We start from the raw sequence: 12,155 nt of genomic DNA, 5'->3' as shown, positions 1-12,155 counted from the left end.
GATGCATATTCTAAATTTGCTATGATAAATATTTTAACAACTGTTAAGAATGCTGGGATAAAAGGTATTTGAACAGAGAGGAAAAAAGAGAAGGTGATAGGGAAGAAAGGATTAATGGGAAAAAAAAGAGATTTGATGTAAACCAGTATTATAAAGCGATTATGGAAAATCTGAAATAAGACATTTCAGATTCAACTAAGTCTTATTTATTTAATAAATAAATAACATCAGGCATGGCACTGTGGTGAGAAGCTTACTTCTTAACCACATGGTCTTGGGCTCAGCCCCATTGTGTGACACTTTAGGCAAGTGCCTTCTACTACAGCCCCAATCTAACCAAAACCTTGGTGAAGGGAATCTGAAAAAAGCCTGCATTGTGTACATATGTATGAATATTTGCGTGTGTCTGCATGCATATGTGTTACTGTCTCCTTGCCTTGACTTTGCATGATAGCTGTAAAGTGTCACCATCATGTAAGCAGTGTTTTTCATTTCCAATCTGCTGTGAAAACATGTTTGGTCATGGGGAAATATTACCTTATTTGGAAATAAATGAAGGGTATCCAGTGTAGAAAATTTACCTCGACAGATTCCATCTGACCCATGCAACCATGGAAAAGTGGACATTAAAATGATGGTGATAATGGTGTGAAACAAAAAGACTGAACAAGGTGCTTCATATTGGTTCATTGGTTCACCACTCTACTGTATTCTCTATTCTTTTTTGCTTTGCAACCAAACCAAGTTTAACAAAGTGTTCAGTGCTTCTCCAGAATATGAGAGAATAGTGGTAAAATAGATAAATGAATATAGTATTCACTAACAACTCATTATCTTGAGTTCAATTTCACTGCTGGCCTTCAACAAGTCTTAGATCACCAAGCTGTAAAGAACAGGTGATACCAGACCAACTGGTAACATCACTAATACAGAATAGAGTCTTATCCAGATGCAAATCTTATTCACTTAATGCCATAAAACAAGAAGGAAGCACTATCCTTTAAAACCCCTTCTGGTTTCTGAAGGCCTTTTTAAATAGAAACAATGATAGCTCACAGCCTTTCTTTCAAGAGGCCTAAAATGCATTTATTTGGAGTCTCATCATAACAACCAACACTTCATCATCAAAGCCAAACTAATATTTCTAGTATAGGGAAATATCTTAGCATAACTGATTAATAGCTAGTTTAGCTGACAGGATGCCAAAATTACTAGCAGAAACTTCACCATTCATATCACACCACTAGAACTACTGTGAGTATCTGGTTAGGCTCCTCCTAGTTACAAATATATACCATGAAGAAATACAATTCATCAGTATGAATATAAAAGCACTACACAACCCATGACTATTTTTGTAACATATGTTACACAAATCCTCCCAAGAGAGAAATGAGCATTATCAGGCTATATATACTAAATCATCATCATGATTTTTAACATCCACTTGCATGGATCAGACAGGATTTATTGAAGTAGATTTTCTATGGATAGATACCTTTCCTGTCACCAACCCTCATTTGTTGCCAAGGTAATGTTTTCCTAAGGCCAGACATGTTTTTTTGTGGAAGAATGTAAATAAACAACACTCATTTACTATCATCATATATGCACAATGAGCATATTTAGTTTCCATCTAACCAAATCCACTCACAAGTTTTTGGTCAGCCTAGGACATTAGTCCAAAGTGCTACACAATCAGACTGAATCTGAAACCACAATGATTGGAGAACAAGTTTCTTAACATAACCATGCCTGTGATTACATAACGATAAAATCTTTCAACAGTGAGTGAAGCAATAACTCAATAAGATCTCAGATAGAAATCCTTAGCATTCTTGAGACATGTGAAAGAATATTCTATTGAGTCATTTTTAAGCAGCTTCTCTGATATCAAATTTTCTTCCAACTATTGTTTTTGTTTTGTTTTGTTTTTTGTGTGAGGGTGGGTATTTTTGTATATAACTTGGATTGAATGGCTTAATAAACAATCATTGCAAATGTCAACAGCTCATGGCACCAATTTACATAAGTTATAGTTGATGGTGAAGAATGGAAGAATGAGCTAAATCTAAATACACATCATAAGGCTAACTTTGAACTCAATCACCCAACCAGACTACACAACTCTAACAACTACAAATTCACAACTTTAACAACTATAAAATCATAAAACAGTTATCTTTAAGAATATCATTATTGATTTTAAAAAATCTAATGGAAAACCCAAAATGATAGGGAAAAGGAAAATGGTTTTCTTGGAAATATAAGATGGGTTTAGTTTCTAGTAAGAATTGTCATTTTAAGAGATAGAATTTTGACAAAAATGAAAATTATAAAATTATAACATGTTATTTTCCTACTTCATCATCATCATTGTTTTTATGTTTGCTTTCTTTTTTCCATGCTGACATGGGTTGAACAGAATTTTTTGAGACAGCATCCCACAGTTGGATGCCCTGCCTAATGGCAACTCTTACTAGGTTACTGGACCACTAAAAAGGAAAATATATTGGTTATGCAGAACATGAGCAAACATCACCACTACCCATAAAGTATCAATGCAAAAAAGACACACACACATAACAACAGGCTTCCAAATAATATCCTCTCAACCAAATTTCACTCACAACTGGAGGCTATAGAATACTTAACATGTGGTCAAAATACCAAGTAGTGGGATTGAACCTGAAACCATGTGTTTGGAAAGTGAACTTAATTAATCACACAGCCGTACCTGCACCTATTTACTATTAACCACTTAGGAGTAACAACAGTAGATGATCTCTATTATTACTATTTAAGAAGCAACAGAATTGTGAAAAATGATGACTCCAGATTTCACAATTTTTCTATCCAATCAATAGTTGCAAGTAGCTTGACTCAGGTTTAACTTCAACTCTATGTGTATGAGTCTGCCTTGTACACATTCCCTTTCCAACTCACATCACTCAATATTTCCCTAGTGACATATATAAGCTTGGAAAAGCGTACATTTGATAACTGATGCACTGAGAGAGAGAGAGAGAGAGAGAGAGAGAGAGATGTAGAATGACATCATATAGAATGTAGTCAATTATTTCTTACATAAGACCATTTACTTGCTTCTGCTACTGGACAGCGGACATGCTGGAGCACTGCCTTGAGGAGTGTAGTCAAACGAATAACTTCTAGTACTTATTTTTTAAGTATGGTATTTATTCTATCAGTCTCTTTTGCTGAACAGCTGGGTCATGGGAATGTAAACAAACCAACAACAGTTGTAAATCAATGGTGGGGAAGGACAAATACACAAACATACACACACACCAGGCTTCCACGCAGTTTCTGTCTACTGCATTCTCTCACAAGGCATTAGATGATCTAGGAATATAGTAGAAGACACTTGCCCAAGGTGCTGTGTAGTGTACTTAAACTGAAACCACATGGCTCTAAGTGAATTTCTTAACCACACAGCCATGTCCGCCTCTTTATAACACTTTTTAATATCATATTTGCCAAGACAGTGAGCTGGCAGAATTGTTAACATGCCAGGCAAAATGCTTAGCATTCTGAGATCAAATTCTGACACGGTCAACTTTGCCTTTCATCCCTTTTGGGGGCCAATAAAATAAGTACCAGTTGAGCACTGGGGTCAATGTCATCAACTTAACCTCCCCCTTGTGCCAAAATTTGAAATCAATATTATATTTGCCTTTCATATGGATTACAAAACATTCTCCTTTAATTCCATAATATTCTATGATTATATATCCCGAACACATTTTCAGATTATTGCATTGGTTATATACATGATGGAGAAATGAAAGTTTGGATTGAATAATAAAACACATAACACTTGTAGCTAAAAGATTATTAGGAAGAGTAAACAAAAAGCAATTTGAGAGTAAAATACAGAACAACATTAACGAAAGAATGATAATTAAAGCAATAAAGTAAGAAAGAACGGAAGTTGAAACTTAACAGAATTATCAGAATTCCTTTCAGAACAGTAGAATAATAAGTGTCTGAGAAACAGTGTAGGCACAGGCATTGTTGTGTAGTTAAGAAGTTTGCTTTCCAACCACAAGGTTTTGGGGTCAGTCTCAAGTTGACTAATGCCTTGTAAGTAGAAATGGCAGAGCATCATGTTTGTGCAAGTGCACGTGTGTGTGTGTGTGTGTAATTACATACATGTTAATATTGAACAATGAGAATGAATACTCAACACTGCACTGGTGGCTAAAACATCTTTATTCATGGGTTAAGGCTACCAACTATCAAGCCTGCAACATGTAGTAGGTATGAAAATTATTATGGAATTTCTCTCTTAACATAAAACCAAATATATATATATATGTGTGTATATATATATATATATATATATATATATATATATATATATATATATATACTTGTGAGTTGTGCAGGTGGCATGTAAAATACACCATTTTGAGCGTGGCCGTTGCCAGTACCGCCTGACTGGCCTTCGTGCTGGTGGCACGTAAAAGCACCCACTACACTCTCGGAGTGGTTGGCGTTGGGAAGGGCATCCAGCTGTAGAAACTCTGCCAAATCAGATTAGAGCCTGGTGCAGCCATTCGGTTCACCAGTCCTCAGTCAAATCGTCCAACCCATGCTAGCATGGGAAGCGGACGTTAAACAATGATGATGATGATGATGATGATGTGTGTATGTATATGTGCGTGTGTGCACATGTTTGTGTGTGTATCTGCATAAGTGTTATAGTAATATAACATGGTTCCCAAAACAAATGATATTATTCCTTGGGAAAGGGCAACAGACTGCTTTAACCCGTTTGTTTACCATATTTCTGTTGAAATACACTACCTTTGTTTCAATTAATTTTTAAAATAATTAAATAAGGAAGAATTTAGTAAAATAACATTGCCATTATTAAGCTGGTGTTTGGAGCATAAATTAACATGAAATTTTGATGGTAAGTTTTAATTTAGATCACTTTAAAACAGAAAGTATGCATCAAAGAACCAGGAGTTATCTCAGGCAGGTTGATATCAAAAAGGTTAAATAAATAGCAATATTTCAAATATAAAGACAATGTAATTAGTAAAAGCAATTTAGGAGAAAGGACAGCAGACATTGTTTTCTTGCAACATATCTAGGACAGGATTCCTAACATTTGTTTTCTATTTACCCAGTGGCAACTTCTTGGAAGTAAATTTACCCCCATTCACTTTTTTATTCAATAAATTGTGTTTACATTTTCAACCATAATAAAACAATTGACAAAAAGGAAATTTAAAATTCTGTTTTTACAAATTATTTTAAAGATCTAATAACAATGACAGTAAAATAGCACAATGTTATTTCACTCATTGCACCTAATGAATAGATAACAGAACCAAACACAGTTGTCTTCTAAATTAGACTACATCAGTAACACAGTTATTAAGATGTATACAAGTTGTTAAATCCAAAGTGATAGAAAAAATTAGTATTTTTTTTTCACAATTAAATTTTCTTTTCAACTTCAGATTTTGTAAAAAAAAAAATTCAATTGAAAAAACTATGTACAAATTCAGAATGGCAAATTTATTCACAGGATAGGCTAAATTTACCATTTCAGAGTAAATTCACCTTGGTTTAGAAACTCTGATGTGAGGAAAGTTGGCTTGTGAAACATTCTCAGTCTCTTAGCTATACTTATAGACAACATGGGAAAACTTCAAGCAAATGACAAGGCAATCTCACTAGTGCTGCTACCATGACAAAGTAACCCTGTATACTCTGTAAAGTGATTGACAAATGAATGAACACAATGTGGGCTCAAGAGGCCTCCTTAGTTTTGGCAAGGGAATGACAATCTCCTTAGTGCTTAGTGCCAAATGCACCCAGATTGTGCCAGACCTTTGGAAACATGCTACATTATATTACATTCTTAGACAAGAATATCCTCTGACCCTTCCAACTATAATCCTATCACACTCACTCCAACATCTGACAGAGGCAACCATTAACACCAACCTTCTCCAACCCTTAAATTTACTCCATAATTGACTACCAGTACTGCTTTTGTAAAGTCAGATCTACTAGAGACCTACTTTCTGATGACACTCACCAGGAGTCTCTCACCCTCTAGAAATTTTGTGAAAGGTCTAACACAAACCTTCTGGTTCACTTGTGGACTTCATCCATTTCTTATCCATCAAATCAGCAACTTCCTGTCAGACTGTGCTATCATGGTGTGCACTAACAGAGCTCTAACTCACTACACTTTCAACTCTAGTGTTCCTCAAGATTTAGTTCTGCACTCTCACACTCTTTGTCCGATACATCAACGACTTACTTGCAATGACCAGCAACAACATTCATCCCTACACAGAAGATATCATCTTCCAATTCTCCCTAACATTCTGCACACAACTGTCATCCACATGCAAGCTAGACACATCATACCAAATCTGCTTTAGTTCAAAACATCTCCTGATGGAGTCATGCCAATTATGTCTCCTTCAACAATATAAAAAGACAACTACATATATCAAAACATCACACAACCACTCCAAAACATGAGCATGCAGCTAGAATCCACTCAGCTTTTTCTACAAATGCTGGACCTCATCATCACTAATGATTTCTCTAGGCAAACACACATCCTTGACACAGCAAAGGTTGGCCCTCCTTTTGGTCCCTAGCAATTACTAACTTTTTATAAAGCTTAGGTGACATTAACAATGGAATACTGCTTCCACATCTTAAATGATGCAACACACAATTATCTTCAACCACACCCAAAAGTTAGCCATTTAATTGGCCTAAAGTGACACACAGACATTCCAACCTCTGGCCTACAGATATGCTATTCCCTCTTTCTACCTTTCCTATCACCACTACAACTATAATGACCTCTGCTCTTCACAACTGACTGGTCACATGCTACTTCCTCTTAGGCATTCTCAACTCACTCAAGTCTCTTCTCATCAAATATAATGTGTCCAACGGCCCAGGACCTGCACTAACCACTACATTCAGTCCATTCTTCTGATAAAGTCCACCTGGAATTCTCTTCCCTTTTCCTGTAGCCATTGACTAACTACTTGTACAAGAGTTACGGTAACCTCATTAATCTGCAAAGACCATGAATAGGGCAAAGTCCCTTCCTTCAAACTGAAATGAATATAAACAACCAATAAGAAAAAAATCTCACAATTATATGCTTGAGTTTCACGTCAACAATACCCTACAGATATGTCATTTACAAGAACCGTCAACTTAATAACCCATAGCAAACATTAATTTACAATGATGAATACTTTACACAGAAAATTTTTATTCTGATAATATAAATATCATCAGCGTCATCATGACCACTTTTCTGTGCTTGCCTGGCTCAGATGGAATATTTTGAAGAAGGTTTCCTACAGCCAGATGCTCTTCCTGTCACCAACCATCTCCTGTTTCAAAAACAGGTAATGATTATCACATTGCTTGTATGATGACAATGCTCATTTGCAACCATTACATGATATCAAGACATAGCGTGCAATACGTTCTCAAACAACTAATCTGAATGTGCTCTGGAGTCTACCCTCTTTCTATAAATGGGCGTAACAAATCATCTATGAGGAGATGGGTGAACGATTTTCATGAAGGTGAGCCATGTTATTTTCCTGCCATTATTCACTCGAACAAAATTAATATAACGGAGCACATGTAGACAGCCCGAGCTGAATTATGCAAACGATGGATGAACCAAAAAATCAGAATTCGTGATGCTTTTATTTTATCCACTGTATCATTTAACGAAGGAATAAAGTCTTGCTGTTAATTTTTAAAGTTCGTTTCTTGTATTATTTCCATAAGTGAACACGCAACATATATTATATAATGGTATGCAAGATTCTGTATTTGTAGTAAACCAAGGGAGACTTTATACAGCGCCGTAAAACCTATATACAAATAGAATTTGTAAATTTCTTTAGTCATCCTTCTTCCACTTTGCAGGACTTTTTTCACTAATAAAGTATCTTAATACAAGACGCAAACACACAAATTGTATATGTTGTTTTACTGGTTTTTGCTTTCATATAACCATGATTAATGTTAAAAGAAAAAAATAAACAAAAAATATTTTGGAAATGATTTACTGCTATCAATCAAAGATAATTAAATATAACTTCCAAAACGATGAGTTACAGAGAGAAAATATTGTACCCATAAAACACTAAACTGATAAGTTTTTGTTATTGAGTTTAGAGTCGTTGTCCAAAGTTTAAAACTGGTAGTTAAAAAGAAAAGTAAGATAAAGGCTATCTACAATAGAGTTTATCAATAAGAACTAATTATTTACTGTAAAGAAAACTTTATTAACTATTAAGTTAATATTTAGCAACCTATAATAATAGCAATACATTAATTCCTTAATTAGGTCAATACATTTAACATATTTGAAATTGTATTAAAGAATATTCGGTTTCTTCTTTTGAGTCAAATATTACTAAAGACCCTAAACAATTCTTAATCCTTTACAAAATACTTGGAGCTAGAGCTTTGCTTCTCCACCTAGGCCAGGGGTCAGTGAACCGGGATAAATTGCCCTAAGTGGGATAAAAATGAAATTCATAAGGGAAATGAGGACTCATGAGACATAAGTAAAATTATTTTAAAAACGTGTTCCTTGTTACAGCAGAAATTTTTCTTCTGGCATGAGGAAGCAGTCAAAATGTTGCTAACCATTTGCAACAACCTACCTTTGCAAACAAGGATTTTCCCACTCTAATGAACATAAAAACAAAGAGTAACTGATTCGGCCCCGAAAACTGTATTCAAACTGCTCTGACATTAAAATGCCCAAATTTTGATGTAATTGTAACAAAAATGAAACATCATTTCTCCAAAACCTGACGTGAATAAGTTTCTAGAAGGATCCTTGTTTCATAATGAGGATATTTATTTTATCGCATTTGTTTTATATATTTTTTTTTCATATCTATAATTCTATTCTCCATATAGATTCAATAGACCTTTTGAATTCAAACAATCTATGATTTTCTTCCTTTCAAATCAAGGAGAGGGTCTTTCTGATTTGGCAGACACCATTTTTTATTTAGTGTGTTTTCTACCGAAACACATTCAAACTTCGTATACTTGTATATCTTGGGCAAAAATACTCATAACCCTAACCCTAAAACCCGAACCCTAAAACTAAAACCAGTACAAACGCACGAACGATGTCATAAATAATAGTACCGTTGATAGTTGTTGTTGACAAACAACGGCACTAATTTTATTCAAGGGAAAAGATCCCATTACACCGCCACAACGTATTGTTGACGAACCACAGCAGTAACTGTTTTCATCTCAATAGACGTCAGTGATTGGTTGAAATTACCGAAATACGACAACTTTAACACGAAATAACTTTTAAAATATAAACTTTTCTCAACAACACTAAGAGTAAAAGATGTTTTATATGACACATTCTACCAGTGTCCCAAGTTTGAAAGTGTTTCGTTAGAAAACAAATGGTGTCCGCTAAATCAGAATGATCCCAAGGAGGTAACGTCGGCGTAAATATATATATTTTGGGGTAATTAGTTAAAATGTTCCAACCCTTGACCCAAGCTGATCACTGATACAAAAATTCATTACAAAGAAGTAATAATAATAATAATAATAATAATAATAATAATAATAATAATAAACCCCTGCAATTTAATTCATAACCCACTGTTGATTTGTATGTCCGCTCTCCTATAATAACTATTGCAATGGCTCTCACAATATCTAAACTATTCAATGCAAATCACCTTCATTGCAATCAACTTCCAAATTTCTTTACTAAATATTTCATATTCCCAACAAAGAACTCTCTTTGAGACATTTGTGAAGAAGGTCCTTTGGCTTCCGAAGATCGGTGTAACAATCCAAATTATGCTGTAATAGTGTAATTTTCATCCAACATTCAGATGGCTAAAATAAAGGAGAACAGAGGAAGGCTGCATCTCTATCAAGTAAAGAAAAATATTTATTTTGAAACACTCACTGCAGGAAATAAGCACACATCCCATGATAATGTTAACAGATTATCAAGTCATTGAACATCTAATCTGTTAGCTACGAATGATGAATATTCTCTTACGATCATCTTGCAATAAGATTGTTCTTTACCCCACAGTGTTAACGTTTATAAGTAGTGTTTACACAAGACTGTTTGTGTGCTGAGAAGAAGGAAGAGAGAAGATGAAAAGGGAAAATAGAAGCTTGCTGAGGAACAAAATGCAATGCATATGTGGGCCAAATCATAACCTGTAAACAAGACTAACGCTTTCCAAACTCCACACATACACACACATAATGATATCTCTCTCGGGGAGGTTTTTCGACAGAAACAAAAACGAAACGATGAAAATCTGAAGTTTTCCAACATTAACAAGTGTGAAGAGAAACCATCACCAACAACCAGACAAATTCCAGCATATAATTTATTTCTGGGAGAGCAGATACCACAAGGAATGTCTAACATTGTACGAACATCACCCCGGAACGGAAGAAAAAAAAAAGGTACTCCTCTCCGAACTGGATAATATTCCATCAAACAATTACAAATACTTGAAGTGGGGAGTGATAGGGTATATGAAACTGAAAGAGGGCGTATTAACGTCAATTAGTTTTCCTAAACTGTTATATAACTATATTTACACTTTATTAAGATTATTCCAATGAGGAAATATAAATAAGGTCATAAACTTGTGAAAAGTAAAACATAAACACCGATGAGCGAAGTAACATGCAAAAGTCACATGTATTAACTGGGAAACGATTTATGTGCGAAAAAAAATAAGTTACAAAAATCTGAAATCTTTCAGTTGGTAGGCAGGCAAAGTCACGAGTAATTTTGGGAATATATTTTATAAAAGAAATTGAATAACGCCACAGTTGTCTGTGGAGGAAAAGAAAGAAAATAGTATATTAACAGAGGTCGGCTATCGCTATCAGCAACGATTTCTGGAAGGAAAAGTAGATAGAAGATAGAGGATAATTTTTTTTTTTTTAATAAATAAAAATAGAACTTCTAAAGTCTTACAGACTACGAGTCTGCATCTCACATAGCGAAGGAAGCTGTTGTCTATTCAGAAACTAACATCAGTTACATTCAGTAACACACAAACTGTTTCAATAAGTGCCCTTATTTTAGAGTAGGACACAAACGTCGAAATCATATATATATATATATATATATATATATATATATATATATATATATAGCACATACATACCATTTATATAAATGGTATTGTTTGAAAGGAAGTAAGTGATGGGTGTGAACTACAAAAATATTTCAGTCCAAGACAAACAACAGGATACATATTCTATAAAAATGAAATATGCGATGCTTTGTTATAGATACAATTTATAAGCTTTATGAACATTAAAAAATGCATATAATAATAATAATAATAATGTTACATCAAAACATAACGCCCAAAACTAAACAGCACAGTAGTGATTTCTCTGTCTCTCCCTTTCTATCTCTTCATATACATATATACATTTGTAAAGTGCGATTTGAAATCTCAGTTAGTGTGTGTGTGTGTACTTACATGTATGAAAGTGGGCTATTTCGATTCCTATTTTGCTCACCGGTAACAGCTACTTTATGAACTTAACAGGAAATAGCAGATAAGTGATCTGCTTATATAGATAGGTGACCATCAAATACATAACAGAGTCCACTCAACAGTAAACGTAGAGTGAGAAAGATAAAGATTTAACAATAAACTGAAAGAAATTACTGTCTGCACTATAACAATAATCATAATGAAAAGGATCCATGAAGACCACCCTTCCTTCATTCACACATTAAATTGAAGTGTTCTGAGGAAAGTGTCCAAAAGACCATGCAGATACAATTTGAGTATAAACCCAGCGATTTATCGATATTAGAAGTCAATATAATTAAATCAAGTTGACATTTAAAGAGGGGTGGAGTATATTGGTGGGAACCGGAGAGTTTGGTGCCGACTGAAATATGAGGAATTAAGATGACAAAATTTCTCACACCATAAACGGGAGCCAATGAAGAGGAATTATTTCAACCAATGGTTTTTTTCTTATACATAGATATTTATTCATTCACATTTTATTTTCTAATTACCGACTGCTGATGCGAAGATGAAGGGGTTTATTACAAA

The 12,155-nt window shown here is 34.3% G+C and overlaps 1 protein-coding gene across 25 annotated transcripts in view; it reads right to left on the bottom strand.

Moving 5' to 3' along the window:
* LOC106875722 (rho guanine nucleotide exchange factor 11) overlaps positions 1-12,155 on the bottom strand; it is a 404,455-nt gene that overhangs the window by 374,099 nt on the left and 18,201 nt on the right. For 2 of the 25 annotated variants that reach the window (XM_089352435.1, XM_089352425.1), the window contains exon 1: positions 11,565-11,633. The exons of 21 other annotated variants lie outside the window; for them this stretch is intronic. In XM_089352435.1, coding sequence (XP_089208561.1) covers positions 11,565-11,566 — 2 coding nt within the window. In that variant the 5' untranslated portion in view covers positions 11,567-11,633. Of the gene's footprint in view, positions 1-11,564; positions 11,717-12,155 lie in introns of those variants that run through there. 2 more of the 25 variants (XM_089352436.1, XM_089352432.1) reach the window with 2 other exon arrangements.

Source organism: Octopus bimaculoides, chromosome 5, assembly GCF_046866305.1.
Source record: "Octopus bimaculoides isolate indiv1 chromosome 5, ASM4686630v1, whole genome shotgun sequence".
NCBI lineage: Eukaryota > Metazoa > Mollusca > Cephalopoda > Octopoda > Octopodidae > Octopus > Octopus bimaculoides.
This window is presented reverse-complemented; position numbering and strand designations above follow the sequence as displayed.